The sequence below is a fragment of the Podarcis melisellensis genome, assembly GCF_964234715.1.
Source record: "Podarcis melisellensis genome assembly, chromosome: 15".
In the NCBI taxonomy this organism is placed as follows: Eukaryota; Metazoa; Chordata; class Lepidosauria; order Squamata; family Lacertidae; genus Podarcis; species Podarcis melisellensis.
Window position 1 is genome coordinate 30231654 of NC_138532.1, and position 16121 is coordinate 30247774.

Genomic DNA, 16121 nt, shown 5'->3' on the forward strand with positions numbered 1-16121 from the left:
GTTCGACATACCCAAGAGACTTTCCTGCATCCCATCATAATCTCCAAGATCCGCTCTCGACGACGCATCGGGTGCAGTCCCAATCACAGTACAAAGAGAGCTCTTTGTAGAACGCCACCCCCCCACACACACCCCGCCATCGCAGACTCGCAAAAACGTTCTGTGAGGCAGGCCTTAGGGGGTGTATGCTGCTGAAAAATTCCCAGAATCCTTTTGGGGACAGAAGCCATGACAGTTCAACCAGTCTCAGGTTAGATTAAAATGTGATGTATCCCAAGCAATGGAACTTTGCCTCCCCATCCATCTCTGCAGTCTGTATTCTGACTCTTCTTAAAGCCTTTTGCAGAAATTTGGGAGGACTTTTAAAAACATGATTTTTTTGTGCAGATATGGATAAGTCGTGGGACGCGGGTGGCGCTGTGGGTTAAACCATAGAGCCTAGGACTTGCCAATCAGAAGATTGGCGGTTTGAATCCCCGCAGCGGGGTGAGCTCCCATTGCTCGGTCCCTGCTCCTGCCAACCTAGCAGTTTGAAAGCACCTCAAAGTGCAAATAGATAAATAGGTACCGCTCTGACGGGAAGGTAAACGGCGCTTCCGTGCGCTGCTCTGGTTCGCCAGAAGCATCTTAGTCATGCTGGCCACATGACCCGGAAGCTGTACGCCGGCTCCCTCGGCCAATAAAGCAAGATGAGCGCCACAACCCCAGAGTCGGCCACGACTGGACCTAATGGTCAGGGGTCCCTTTACCTTTATGGATAATTCATAGTACTGCTCTATTCTGCCTTGGTCAGATCCCCGCCTGGAGTCATGCGTCCAGTTCTGGGCACCAGAGTTTAATAACAGGAACATGTGCAGAGGAGGGGTGACCAAGATGATCAAGGGTCTGAGAACTAAGCCTTACGAGGAACAGTTGAGGGAGCTGAGTATGTTTAGCCTGGAGAAGAAGAGATGTGATAGCCATCTTCAAATATCTCTAGGGCTGACACACGGAAGATGGAGAAAGCTGTTGTAGAGAGTAAGACCCAGAGAAATGGATTCAAATGGCAAGAAGGGAGATTCCATGTAAACATCAGGAAGAACATTTGGTGGTGAGAGCTGTTTGACTGTGGAACGAACACCCTCCCCTTCGCTGGAGGTTTATCAACAGAGCTTGTGTGTCCATCTGTCAGGGATTCTTTCGCTGTGATTCCTGCACTGCAGGGGGTTGGATTAGATGGCCGCTGAGGAGACTCCATGAACTTTAGATTCCACCTCCCTCACACCTGAAGTCAAACCACTGGTGCATCTTGGCTGTAAATGCACACGCAGGTACACTGAAGCGCCCGGCCTGCTGTCAGGAAGCAGCTGTGAGCCTCAAGGTAAGGATAAGAGGGGGGTGTTCCAAGAGCGCCCCAATTTTATCTGGTGGAAATGACAGGCTCTGCATCCTGTCCAACATTTCCCAGGTGAAATTAAGGGCAGCCATTTCTCTCCCCAAGGTGCTCTGGCTCTTGCAGTCCATTATTAAAAGATCGCCAAAAAAAGGGAGAGAAAAACAACAACAGCACAGTGAGTCTGTGAGCGAGTCCAAAACAAAGTTTTCCCAGCACATGAAATGATGTTTGTGCTTTTTGTATTTTAATTTACCGTATCACCTGCCCATCACCCTAAGTTCCCAGGGCAGGCTACATCTATTTAAGATACAGCATTAAAAACCATTTTTAAGAAGCTCCTTAACCTCTCTCTTTTTCCTTCTCTCTCTCTCTCTCTCTCTTTTCACTTTCTCTCTTTTAATTCCTTTTTATCCTTTCCTCTTTCTGTCTGTCTTTCTGTCTTTTTCTCTTCTCTCTCATTTTTGCCTCTGGATTAATGTTTCAGTCTGGACACAAAAAAGGGTGACAATAATCTTTGTATTTTTCTGTATAAACTCTAATGATATTTATTTTTTAAAAAAAATTACAATTATAAAAAATGCAATCACAGAAAATAAACATCTAATAAAAACAACAATAACATATAATAAAAAGTAGCCAGTTGTTAGGCTTCCAAGTCTTTCTGCATTCATAATCTTCCAGGCTATTAGAGATGTGATGCGACACACACACATCCCTCAGGAATTTAACTTCAAGAGTAGGGCTGGCTACTTTTCTTGGGACTGAGGGCCAAATTCAGCCATATCAACATTCTGAGGGCCACATGGCGGGTGTGCCCAGAAGGTAGAGACACCACACACCAATTTGTGCAGACCATAAGAAGTGGCCTTATACCAAGTCAGACCCATCTATCTTAGTACCGTCTACACTGGCTGGCAGCAGCTCCCCAGGGTTTCAGATGAGGCATTTTTTTCTAGTGCTACATTAACAATCAATGACTGTTTTAACAGGAAACTCATATTAAGCAGTAAACCCTGCACAAATGTGGAGTGGAGTTCCTGAGATGGTTGGATGGCAACTTGTACACCTCCTTCCAGCAACTCCTGCAGCTAAGCTGGTGCCAAACGTATTGCTCAGCTTTCCTTTGGGCCACATCTGTGAGGCCGAGAGCGGGGTCTTGTTGTCTGGGCAGTCCAGGACCTCGATCCACACTGCCCAGGCTTTGGTGCTGCTAACGCAGTTTGACTTCAACCCCTGGAGGCGCACTCCATTGTCTCTTAAAACAGCCGGATGCTAGCAACAACAACAACATATAGCACCAAGTATGAACTTAAGTAGGAATATAAAAGAGGGCCAAAATGTGCTGTTAATGCTCCAATTTAGAATAAGCTAGGGTCAATCCAATATTAGTCCTATGCAGTGTGGAACCATTGAAATTAACTGATGTTGTTGTTTAGTCGTGTCCGACTCTTCGTGACCCCATGGACCAGAGCACGCCAGGCACTCCTGTCTTCCACTGCCTCCCGCAGTTTGGTCAGGCTCATGTTTGTGGCTTTGAGAACACTGTCCAACCATCTTGTTCTCTGTCGTCCCCTTCTCCTTGTGCCCTCCATCTTTCCCAACATCAGGGTCTTTTCCAGGGAGTCTTCTCTTCTCAACGGAAATTAATGGACATGCTTAATAGGTCTATCCATTTCAATGAGTTTACTCTGACTATGACCTAGTTGTTACAACCTACCTTACCTCACATTGATTTTTACATATTCTTAAAGCATTGTAAACCCATAGTTTAAGCTTGGCAAAAAGCCCATTTTTAAACTATATTTTTCAATAGATTTATTGCATTTATATCCCAGCTTTATCTCCATTGGAGCTCAAGGTGCCGTACATTGTTTTTGCCCTCATTTTATCCCCACAACAACCCTGTGAGGTAGGCTAGGCTGAGAGGCAGCAACTGGTTCACAAGGCCAGTGAGCATCAAGGCTGAGTGAGGATTTGAAGCCTGTTCTCTCAGGCCCTAGTCTAACACTCTTAACCACTACACCTTTCTGTGAAGTTCCTATATGTTGGTTTTTATGACAATTCCGTGTGATAAGGGAGAACAAATCTGTTGTTCACCAAATCTAAGACGTGTCAAATAGGCCATTACAGAAAATCTCCATGATTTATCCAGCATTTAACTTTGCGTTTTTTACTTTGCATTCTCTATTTCCTTGCATGAATTTGGGGGTGTGGGGAGAAATTTGCTTAACGCTCTTTGTTAGAGATAGTCTCAGGGAAGCCATCTGGATTTAGAAGAATGAGAACAGAAAGAGGGCAAAGCTGGAACAAGACATCCCCAAAAGCAAAAAAATAAGGGCAGGAATTTAGCTGCTCTACCCTGCGCCCAGATTTCCTATAAATAGCATTGCCACGTGGTGGTTTTTTGGTTTTTTTACCCTGAAACTGTGCCTTTTACCAGCTGCCTGACACAGAAACTAAGCAGGTTGCACTTTGCCAGTTGTGAAGATATGAGCGATGGAAAAAAGGCTCTTCTGCTAAATTCTGGTGTGCCAGATAGCTGTTAAAAGATTGAAGAGCAAGATTATTATTATTTTTAAGTTGTCAACATTCCCACTTTTTAAAAGAAACGAGATGGGCTCAAAAGCAGCCTAGAGATCATCAGAACCCGGACCCTGCCAGTGTGGAGACTGATTGCAGAGGCATGAGAAACACTCTGCTTGTTCTCAGAAGCACTGGCTGCATGCCTAAGCCCCAGGCAGCTGCGCAGGGCTGGATCTGTGAAGACAAGCAGGAGGGTGGAAGAAGCCTGCAGTTCAAACACTGCAGTAAAATAGGTCACTTGCTCTCTGCTATTCTGACATGCAGACGCATTAGATGATGTGCGTTTAAAACGTGCTCATTCTCCCTTCCCCAAATCCTTTGGCCAAAAAGAGAGAGAGAGCGCCAGGATAGCTGCTGGCAAAAATTAAAAGGGAAGGTTTTGCAAAGAGAAGGTCTTGAATGAGGAAAGCAATAATATTATACAAACAAACACACAATTTTGCACACACCTGGAATTTAGCATTTGAAGGAGACCTGAGTGCAACACAGCACTTCATGCTCCTTGGAGGAAACAGGTAAAGGTAAAGGGACCCCTGACCATTAGGTCCAGTCATGGCCGACTCTGGGGTTGCGGCGCTCATCTCGCTTTATTGGCTGAGGGAGCCGGCGTACAGCTTCCAGGTCATGTGGCCAGCATGACTAAGCTGCTTCTGGCGAACCAGAGCAGTGCACGGAAACGCTGTTTACCTTCCTGTCAGAATGGTACCTATTTATCTACTTGCACTTTGACATGCTTTTGAACTGCTAGGTTGGCAGGAGCAGGGATTGAGCAACAGGAGCTCACCCCATCGCAGGGATTTGAACCACCAACCTTCTGATCGGCAAGTCCTAGGCTCTGTGGTTTAACCCACAGCGCCACCCACGTCCCTTAAAAAAAAGCCTACGGCCACAGTGCCACCTGTCTCCCTTGGTGGAAATAGTGGGGTAAAAATTAAATAAAGCATGCAAGAGCTCTGCTGGATCAGGCCAGTGGCCCACCTAGTCCAACATTGTGTTCTCACTGTGGCTAGGCAGCTACGTGTAGGAAACCAGCAAGCAGGATCCACGCCCCAACACAGCTCTCTCCCCTCCTGTGGTTCCCAGGAAGTGGTATTCAGAAGCATTACTGCCTCTGACCATGGAGGCAGAGCCTAGCCATCCTGGGTAGCAGCTGCAATACAAGCTGTATTTTAAATATAAGCTCTGTTTTTAAAAGGTAAAATGGAGAGAAAGGATAAAATGAATTACCGGGGTTGGATTCCAGGAAATCAGGGCAGATCCCCTGATAAACGTGTCCCGGGGGGACACCTGCCAAGCCCCCACTACATGACAGTGCCTTTTCACTTCAAGCCATCACCTGCAGGGTGAAGGGAATTAAGTTCTCGAAGAAAAGAAGAGAGTCAAATGGGAAGTGACGCAGTCAACCCTCAGAACCAGCCCGGCGTGAAAGCGCTGACATGACAGGCCCCTCAGGCCAGCCTCATCAAGGAGGCAAGAGTTAAATGAGCATCTTAGCAGCCAAGGATGAGCCAGAGACAACCAAACCTCACGCCCGCCTTTTGCAAAATTAAAAGCCAGCCACAGCCTGGCAGCACAACACAGAGAGACAGCATCCAGTAATTAAGCTTGTCTGCTTCACCTCCAAGGCGGGAAAAGAGGCCACAGGATGAAGAAGGGGGAAATGACAAAGGCTCGTGAGCAAACGAGACACACCAATGCCTTGCTCATGCGCATGATCACACAAGCCACAGATCTGGCATCTGAAGTGCTCGGCTTGCTGCCTTCCAAAGCATAAGAATGAGCAGACTTGGTATCCTGATGGTATTCGCCCTCCAGTTAATTGCACAATGCAGCATCTTGAAATATCAGCTTGCTGTTCCTCCTTTGCAAAAACAAGGCGCCAGTACTTATGGTAACAGAAGAACGTTCGAGTCCATTACAGGCACTGTCCAAAAAATGATTAGCAAGGGGAGTTTTCCTGGGCAAACACAGACACAGGAAACCAAGAAATATCAAATTGCAACTACTAGGTCATGGAATATGTATCATTGATCTACTTTCCTCTCAAAACAGGGAAGTCAGGGTGTACGTATTGGGTGCCTGAGTTTTGGAAACTACAATAACTGGAAGTGAAAACATTTCTGTATCACATTACAGTGGTACCTCAGGTTACATACGCTGCAGGTTACAGACTCCACTAACCCAGAAATAGTGCTTCAGGTTAAGAACTTTGCTTCAGGATGAGAACAGAAATCGTGCTCTGGTGGTGCGGCAGCAGCAGGAGGCCCCGTTAGCTAAAGTGGTGCTTCAGGTTAAGAACAGTTTCAAGTTAAGTACGGACCTCTGGAACGAATTAAGTTCTTAACCCGAGGTACCACTGTGAATTACATTACATTACGAGACGATATTATATTATGATTAAGTTAATTACCTGCCCTTCACCAACAGGTCCCAGGGAATCTTACAATATGAAATTTAGGATTAAAAGCAGTTGAAGTATATTAGATTTGCAAGAGCAGGGTGGGTCCTGAAACACACATCTTGGCTGTCAAAGGCTGGGGCAGAACGATGATATTTGCCCAATGCTATATAGTGAAGGTACCAGACTCAGCTCTGCAGGGAGTTCCACAACTCAGGGGCCACCACAGAGAATGCCCCCTCCTGGGCCACCCTCTCCATCCTCTGAGTTAGGTGGGGTGACCAAGAGGAAGTATTGCACACACACAGAGAGAGAGAGAATTCATTATTGCCCTCCCAACAGTATCTCCTACTTTGGCCTTATGGGTTCTTTATATGCTGTTAGATCAGTCTCCTTTCTGATAATAAGAGCTGTTTGACAGAGGAAGGGACTCTCTCAGAAGGTGGTGGGCTCTTCTTCACTGGAGGTTTTTATGATTTATACACAAGATCATTGTAAGCAGATTAAAACATTGGCAGGATTTCAAACACACTTGCAATGTAACAGAATGTGCAGATAATTCAGAAAGATAAAAAAAATTGGAGAAGTATTGAATTCGGAATTGGTTTTGTTGTAAGTTTATATTCCTGAAAATCAAATAAAAATTTATTTCCAAAATAAAATAGCAATGATGGGAGTTGTAGTCCAGCAATACTTAGCAGAAACCACAGATCCCCCCCCCTCCCCACCTGGGCCCTGGAGTTAGGTCACTGTCTTCTTAAATGAACTGATTAAAAAAACTCTTTTGGATTCCCAGCACCACATACAGTGGCTGGGAGCAACTCCACACCAAATATTTTATTTATTCAATTTCTAGCCCACCTTTTCCTCCAAGGAGCTCAAGGTGCTGTCCCTGGTTCTCCCCCCCCCCTCCTCACTTAATCTCCACAACCCTGTGAGGTAGGTTAACCTGAGAGACAGTGACAGGCCTAAGGTCACCCAGTGAGCTTCATAGCTGAGTGGAGATTTGAATCCCTGGTCTTTCAGGTCCTAGTCCAATGCTCTAACCATTACACCACACTAGCTTTCAAAATACCCTTCTAGCCAGCCTGGAGTTCACATATACTAGGATTCATTTTGCATAAGGGAGCAGTCAAGACATGCTCTGTGCCATGAAGCAGACCAGTCCAGGACGGTAATTTTTTTATCACCTAATTTGTACTTCATGAGAACCAGGATAATGTTTGGAATGAATTTCCAGGAACCCAAATGTGGAAGGACCCCTATTCCTCTGTCCTGGGTTTCAGCACACTTGAGCTGGAGGCTCTTGCCTGAATCCCGAGAGCTGCTGCCAGTCAGTGTGGACAAAACTGAGTTAGATGGACCAGTGCCTGACCAGAGAATGCCTTGGTGCATGGACAGTTATTGCCACCAACATGATGCTAAGTGGGTGGAGTTCCTTGATCCATGCACCTCTTCCCACATAGCTGCAATGCAGTGTGGATCTTTCTGATCTGTCACCAGTCCAGAGGATGCTCCAGGGAATACAGTGGTACCTTGGTACTCGAATGGCTTGGCTCCCGAACAAATTGCCTCCCAAACACTGCAAGCCTCCCGGAAGTGAGTGTTCTGGTTTATGAACGTTTTTTGGAAGCCAAACGTCCAACGTGGCTTTCGATTGAGTGCAGGAAGCTCCTGCAGCCTATCGGGCTGCGCCTTGGTTTTCGAACCGTTTCGGGAGTTGAACGGACATCCGGAATGAATTAAGTTCAAGAACCAAGGTACCACTTTATATCCATTTCTCAATTCCTTTTCCCCTCTTCTCTTTTTAAGCAGAAGTGGGAAATGCTGTTGGACTCCAACTCCCATCAGCCTCAGTCACTATGACCAATGGCCAGGCGTGATGGAAGCTGGGGTTCAGCAACGTCTGGGACCTCGCTGAATCACCAGGGTAGATTAAGTGCTTGGGCTGAGAGAGAATAGGGGCAAGGAAAGGCTCCAGAGCTCAGGAGGACCAATTTGAGGACACCAGTGGGGAAAAGGGTGCATGACCGAAAGAGCCAGGGTTCAAGATCCAAGTCCCACCTCCCCACAAACTTGTTTTCCTCAATACCTCACGGATTGCCTGAACCCCATACCCCAGAGCTTGATCATTCAGATTATCTGCAGGAGCATCATTGCTTATTTCCTGAGTTGGTGAGGCTCATTTGACAGTAACAAAGAACTAAGCCTTTGGTGTCATTGGTCCAGTCCTGTGGAACACACTGCGAACAAAGATTCAGCAGGTGCTTCTGTGCCAACTTTTTAAACACTTGATGTAAGGTGGTAGGCATAAGCAGGCAATTAAGAATACACCTTTCCGCAATAATTAACTGATGTGTGTTTTCAACTCTTTTTAAGGATTTATTGTACAGTTTATTGGATTTTAATATTGTAAACCACTTTGATACATATTTTTGATGGCATACCAGTACTGTATATAAATATTTTTAGAAATAAATGAAACTATGTGGCCTTGGTCAATTCTCACTCACAGCTGGGTGCCTGCCCTGTTAAGCGAGTTTAGCAATGATCTCCTCCCCAAGTGGCTACAAAGGGAAAGGGGAAAAAGTTATGAAATACTGTGTCAAAGAGAAGTTCTATGGCAGGTGTGGGGAACATCTGGGGCCCTCTAGATGTTGCTGGACTACAACTCCCATCATTCCTGACCACGCTGGCTGAAGGGGCTGATGAGATTTAGAGTCTGGTAACTGCTGGAGGGCTGCAATACTCCCCACTCCTGTTCCACAGATATGGCTGGAAACTGTGTGATGTAATGACCGTAATCACTTCTTCAAAAACCAGAAGAATTCAAGGGCCAAGGGTCACTGTGGGTGATGAAGATATAAAATGGGTTTATGGTTGGAAGGTTACAGACCATGGGTAGGCAGACTAAGGCCCGGGGACCCAATCACCTTCTATATCCAGCCCTTGGACGGTCCGGGAATCAGTGTGTTTTTACGTGAGTAGAATGTGTGCTTTTATTTAAAATGCATCTCTGGGTTATTTGTGGGGCATAGGAATTCATTCATCCCCCCAAAAAAAATATAGTCCGGCCCCCACAAGGTCTGAGGGACAGAGGACCGGCCCCCTGCTGAAAAAGTTTGCTGACCCCTGCTACAGACAGTTGCTCCCAGGAACAGTCCTGCACTGCCTCCTAGTGGCCATCATTAGAAATACAGTGCTGGTCATGCATCCATTTCTACCCAAACTATTCCAATTTATGCTCATTTCCCAATATCTCTTGCCATGTTCAAGATTCCTAAATCATTATCATCACCACCAATTGATTTATCACCTTCTATAAGTAACTGTCTTATGGCGATTTGCACACTAAATAACTTAAAAACACAAAAACAGCAAAATACATTTAAAACAAGACTAAAACCTTGGAATCATAGAATTGTTCGAGTTGGAAGGGACCCCCAGGGGTCATCTAGTCCAGCCCCTACAATGCAGGAATCACAGCTAAAGAATCTTTAACATGTGGACATCTGATCTCCGTTTAAAAACTTCTAATGAAGCAGATTCCGCCACCTTCTGAGGTGGTCCTGTTCTTCTGCCAAGCAGCTCCATCAGAAAGTTCTTCCTAATGTTTCATCGGAATCTCCTTTCTTGTCATTTGAACCCACTGGTTTGGGTTCTCTACTCCCGAACAGCAGTAATGTGACATCCTTTCAGATAACTGAAGATGGCTATCCTCTCACCTCTTCCCCAGGCTAAACATACACAGTTCCCTCAACCCTGCCTCATAAGGCTTGGTTTCCAGGCCCTCAATTATTATTGGTCACCCTCCCCAGCACACCTAAACTAAGTAGAGGCTCTTGGTGCTGCTGGACAACACCTCATTCTCTGGGACCATGGGACATCCTGCCTACAGCTGATGGGAGTGCAGTCCAGCAATCTAGAGGGCCACTTTCCACACACCCCTGGCCCAAAAATAGCACATCCATATCAGAACAAAACCTGCAGCCTAAGTCCATGCTTAACAGAAGTCCCCACCACCCCCACTTTCAGCTCTATATGTTTTGCAGACGGCAAGGGAAACAGCAAACGTCAGGATGTGAATTTCTGACACCATAACCAAATTTATTAGGAATATTTACACAAATCGTCAACACTTAAAACTTCTGTTGCTCCTACTTACAGCCTCTCAGGAAGGCCCCTCTCTAGCTCAGCTAGCAGGGAGGAGGATGGTGCAGACAGTCCACTCTTGATCCCCAGACAAAGACCCCACACCCACAAAGAGATCTTTGTTTCTTAACGTTAGGGCAGTTCTGAGCAGGAATCTCTTCTGAAATGGAGGCCTGTGTGGGCATCCATTGAGGGGTGGGTGGGAACGCCTCCTCCTTAGGTCTTTATGGCTGTGTCCCGAGACTTGTAGGCCACACCGCGACTCTTCAGTTCCCGGACGATGCCTGCAGCCATAAAAAGCAATAAAAAGTATGTTTAAGGGGTGAGGAGAAGAGGCAAGGAAGTAAAAGGGAAAGGTATGTGGCATTAGCAACCCTGCAGCTAGCTAATTAGCAAAATCCAAAAAAAAAAAAAAAAGCTTTGTCATAGTGGGTTTTATCTACATCTCTGTGTGCAAGTATCACATCCTGAAACTGCAAATTTCCTAACCAGCTGCAAGGTTAATCTTTCTGTGAGCCTAGTTCTTCCTTTTCCTCCCCCATTATATACATAAAATAAGATAAGAAGAGCCTGCTGGATTAGGCCAATGGCCCATCGAGATCAGTATCCTGTTCGCACAATGCCAAGCAGGCACATTTTCTGGGAAACCCTCAGGCAGGATTTGAGCACCAGAGCACTCCAGTTTCCAGCAACTGGTATCCAGAAGCATCGCTGCCCCCAACTGTAAAAGCAGAGCATAGCCATCATGGATGGTAGACACGGATTGCCCTTTCCTCAATGCTTTTTTAAAAGCCATCCAATTGCTGGCCATTGTTACCTCCTGTGGGAGTGAGTTCCATAGTTTAACTATGAACTGCACGAGCACTTTCTTTCGTCTGTCCTGAAACTTCTAAAATTCAACTTCATTAGATGTCCATGAGTTCTAGTGATATTATGAAAGCTCTTCCCCTCAAGACAGAAATGCCCAGATGAGCACAGGCTCAGTAGCAAAAAAGGTGGAAATGTCTAAGGTTATCAACCCAGGTTAACCTCATGTCCAGCTTGTTGGCTTCTCATTAGGGGATCTAGGTGGCCAGAAGAGGATGCTGGACTAAAAGGGTCCCCTTGGGCCTGACTCAGCAGCTTATCTTTGTGAGCAAGGAAAGACTTTTAATTCTTACTAAAAGCCTGACAAGTTACCTTGGGGTAGGCGGCCAGTCACAGACACTGCGTACACACCGGGCTTGAAGTTACCTGGGGGAAGAGAACACGTTCTGGTTATGACTTCTTAAACCAACAACTTTATGAAAAGGGAGCCTGAGCCATCCTGAACCGCAGTGAAGAAACATGGACAAGAACACTATTACTCCCCACCTTGGCAAACCTGTAGGGTTGCTGTCAGGAAAACTGAGAATCAAACCACTGCAAAAAGGGTTTAAAGAAAGTAATAATAGGATGGGGGGGATGGAAGGTCCCCAGGTGTGGGGGGCAAAACAATGGAAGAGGTTATAAAAAGCTGCTTCAATTGCAAATGGTAGCAGACCAAAAGGGAAACACAGAGGAAACAGCAAACCGCCTGAAGATTTACAGCCAGTTCCAGAGAAATGGGGTTGATCTGCCTTTTCATTTGCCATAATTATGCTGAAGGCGGAGTGTGAGAGGACACAAGGGGGTGGACTTACTGATTCTCTGCCACTTGGAGACCCAGCTGTCCTCAGGGCTCATCATGGCTATAATGCTGCAAGAGGACAAGGAGAGTTAGAACTGCAGGAACACGTCACACCAACTAGGCTTACTCTGAGGACGATGCACTTGTGGGTTTCAGCCTGAAGGGATCCCTCACCTCACTCATCCACAGAGAACACTGCTTGTTCACCTTGAATGTACAGGGCTGCTTTATACTATGGGCCCATCTAACCCAGCATTGTTTATTTTGACTGGCAGCAACTCTCAGGAGGTCTTAAACAAAAGTAATTTCCTGCTCATTATCTGGAGATTTTCACAGCACATGCTTTGCCAATGAACTCCTCACAAAGGCACCAAGAACGATCAAAAGCAACCAGTATTCCAGCCTTCTTGGGAACTTGCCTTCTTGGGCCTAATATACTAACAAGGCTACTACTATATTATGTGTCTAAAGCAGGTGTGAGGAATCTTTGGCCCCCCAGGTATTGCTGAACTCTAACTCCCATCAGCCCTGGAAAGCATGGCCATTGCCCTGGGAAGATGGGTGGTGTAGTTCAGCAGCAAAATCTCTTTTCTGACTTGGAAACCGTCACTGAAGTTTGAAAACAGAAGCATCATCTTTTCATACCAAAATTCACTGGTTTCCTGAACTTGTCCATTATTTCTAGGCAGAGGAGAGGGCAACTCTTTGATTCTTTTCCTGTTCCACACAAGAGGCCACGGGACTCAGTTACACAATCCACATGTGGGGAGAATTATTAGGCTGAGAGGCAGGCAACTGCTCCTCTTTGCCTGTGTCAGTTGCCTTCCTTTGCACATGAGCCCAGCTCATTCCAACATCTTGCATCTCTAAGGAACTCGGCTTCCTACTTAACACTGCATACCATGGATAATTGCCCTGCTATCATTTCCATGGTCATTCAGCTGAATGAAGAGACACCAGTCAAAAAACCCTTGGTCTTGTCATTGGCTGCTTACACTCAAATGACCAAAAAACCTTACCAGAAAAATGGCTGTGGGTGCCACACCACAGCCAAGCACACATTGCAACCTAGTGTATTTAATGCTTGCCCCAAGCCTAATATCAGCAAGGGGCGAGTAGTGTGGTAGAAAAAGGTATTGATAGATAGCCTAAGATGTAAAGGCAGTGTGAAGAGGATATTGGGTGAAAGGATGTTGTAAGAGCCAAGATGCCTGTGAAGAAGTATGAAGGAATTTGCTAATAGATGAATTTATGACCTTGTTCTGCAATGTTACTTTTGCTCTTTTGATAGGGTTGTTAGCTAACTGCAACCTCTGCTTATTACATGACTTAATTTCTACACGTGTAAACGTAATGCCTCTATATAAGCCCATGTAAACTATAGGCCTATGGACTTCTTTGGGTTCCCAAGCAGCTGCTGTTGTTCTAACCAAGCAAAGCTGCCTTAAAGCATCACAAATGGGTGTGGTTAACTGAAAAAAATCCACTGCAGAACGATGTGAATGCCAGAGAAGACTGCAGGGACATGGGTTTCCTCTGCTCTGGACAATCTTTTTTTGGGAGGGATTTCTATAAGTTCTTTTATGTGAGTAAATACTGTACCTTGGATCCCAAATGCCCTGGAACTCAGATGTTTTGGCTCCGAACACCACAAAACCGGAAGTGATTGTTCCAGTTTGCAAAGGTCCTTTTTAATCCAAACGTCCAACGGGGCTTCCACGGCTTCTGATTGGCTGCAAGCTGATTCCTGCAGCCAATCAGAAGCTGCAATTTGGTTTCTGAATGTTTTGGAACTCGAAAGGACTTCCGGAATGGATCCCACTCGACTTCCAAGGTGCGACTGTATTGTTATATGCTGCATTGGGTTCTTCTGGTCAAGCAGGTGTAAGAAATCCAATAACTAATAATAGTAAGCAGACTCACCCATCAAAGGAAGAGCTGGTGCAATCATAAACCATCTCACGGTTCCCCTTCATCTGAAGGTAGGAGTCACAGTTGTCACAACCATCAAACTCAAACTGGTCAATGGTCTGAAGAACAAGATGAAATTAAATCAGGAAAAGGGACTCAAAAGGAAGCTTCTACAACTAGAGGTTGAATAAAACAAACAAAAAAACCTGCTGGAGCACAACCTTTTCAAGGAATCATTCCATCATTTCCTCACAATGCAACCAATGAGAATTATTATAAGTAAATTCATTTCTAAAACTCGTAAAAAATAAATAAAAATTAAGCACAAAAAAACCAATCCAGACGCCAACACTGTGGCCAAATCAAAATGTATTATATGGGCGCTTGGTTTATTGTGATTGTTTTATTGATAAGTAAATGAATAATGAATGACACACACCTCTCATACATCTATCCACTTATTAGGTGAGTTATAAATAAAGTCAAGTCAGGCTAAAGAAATGTCAAAATAAAAATTTCAAAATCTTTGCTCGATAGTGATAGGATATCACTATCAGAACGGGGTCCAGGTGCTGACAGGATTGGGGAACTGGCCTCCAAAAAGTCTCAAGGTCCCGTCCCAGAAGGGATCCTTCACACAGTGTTAAGTCTGAGAGCCAGTGGTGGTGTCATGGTCAGACTGTTATACTAGTGCCTTAGAGACAAGGGTTAAAATCCCTGACTCGGCCATGAAGCTCGATGGGTAATCTATGGAGGCAGTCAGTGCCTCTCACCCTAGCTCACCTCACAGGGTTGTTGTGGGGATTAAATGAGGAGGGGCAGAACCATGTACGCCCCCTTGAGAATTCTGGAAGATAAAGTGACATATACATTCAACACAATAAGTAATTAAATACTTATTAGTTGGTCTCTAAGATGTTGGGGGAAAACTGGACAATTTTTAAATTTACTTTAATTAAATACAGTACAGTAATAACTCTAGCAACTTCTGCCATGAGCCACAATGGCTAAATCAGTAGCTCCATGGTCTGGAAGCACACCGTGAACAGGCAACAAGGGTAGGGGGACAGAAAGGGCTACCCCACCCTGCTTTGTAGGGAGATCCCCAGGGGCAAAGGTCCCACACTGGCTCCCTCCAGGATGGTTCCCCGTAATTAAAAAGGGACTTCCGGTTTATCCGGAAGTGGAACCGGACAACATACACTCTCACTCACCTTCACAAGCGAGCAGAGCAGGCAGGCCCGCAAGTGACGCAGGTCTTTGGGCACCGTCTCCAGAGCCATGGCGGCGACCGACCGACCAGCGGCGAGCGGGTCCGGCTTTAGAAAGGAAGAAATAAACAAAGGGGTGGAGTGACGGAATGCGTCACTTCTGCTGCGACGACACACGACTTCCGCCCCCTCTGCCCACCCAACAGACACTCTATGGTTCCATCGCTTTCCCCTCCTGCACACACTCAAGCCTGCCTAATCTCTTTGTGCGCACGCGCGGAGCTCCTCGCGCGAGCTGGCAGGCTTCGGCGAAATCGCTCCTCCCTTGTTGCCTTGGCGACGGCGCGCGGCAGTCGTTTCGACGGCGGCTCTCGCGCGTGCGCCTTCTTGGGTGTAGCGACCGTTTTGTGGTTGTGAAGTGAGGGGGAGGGGACAGGAGATTCGCGCCCAAATAAAATAAAAACATTTCCTCCGCGGAGGTTTCCTCACAGAAATTGTATCGCCTTAAAAATGAAAGCACAGCGCTGGAACCTCTTTTTAAATTCTATTTTGTAGGATATTCGAAATCAGTTTAAAAACAAAAAAAACACACCAGAAATGGTCCTGATGTGAATTTGTGGGGGGAGTGGGGGAATCCTCTCATCGCCATTGCTGTATTTATTATTAAAAATAACTTCATGTTGGTTTCCCCCCCTTTTTGTATGTTGAGAAGCTTAATGTTTTGAGATGAAAAAACCTTTCCCCGCATAACTCAGAAATGATAAATATGTATATTCTGCATATATAATATGCATGCATATTATAAATATGCATTAAGAGCTCCAGACCAGCTTAATTAAAGAC

General features: G+C 45.6%; 2 protein-coding genes across 2 annotated transcripts in view; both read right to left on the reverse strand.

The window, feature by feature from the left end:
• The window catches only part of TSPOAP1 (TSPO associated protein 1), a gene marked incomplete at its 5' end in the record, with an annotated part of 50527 nt that extends 50459 nt beyond the window's left edge, over positions 1–68 (reverse strand). The window contains one exon of the mRNA XM_081889523.1: positions 12–68. Within this exon, the coding sequence (XP_081745649.1) occupies positions 12–68 (57 nt within the window). The remainder of the gene's footprint in view (positions 1–11) is intronic.
• Positions 69–10438: 10370 nt separating this feature from the next.
• On the reverse strand, positions 10439–15452 carry SUPT4H1 (SPT4 homolog, DSIF elongation factor subunit). The gene is made up of 5 exons (XM_081889674.1): positions 15282–15452; positions 14080–14186; positions 12170–12225; positions 11688–11741; positions 10439–10792 (listed from the first exon to the last, which is right to left on the reverse strand). The coding sequence occupies exons 1-5, from the start codon at positions 15348–15350 to the stop codon at positions 10725–10727; spliced, it is 354 nt and encodes a 117-aa protein (XP_081745800.1). The 5' UTR covers positions 15351–15452; the 3' UTR covers positions 10439–10724.
• Positions 15453–16121: the final 669 nt, after the last annotated feature.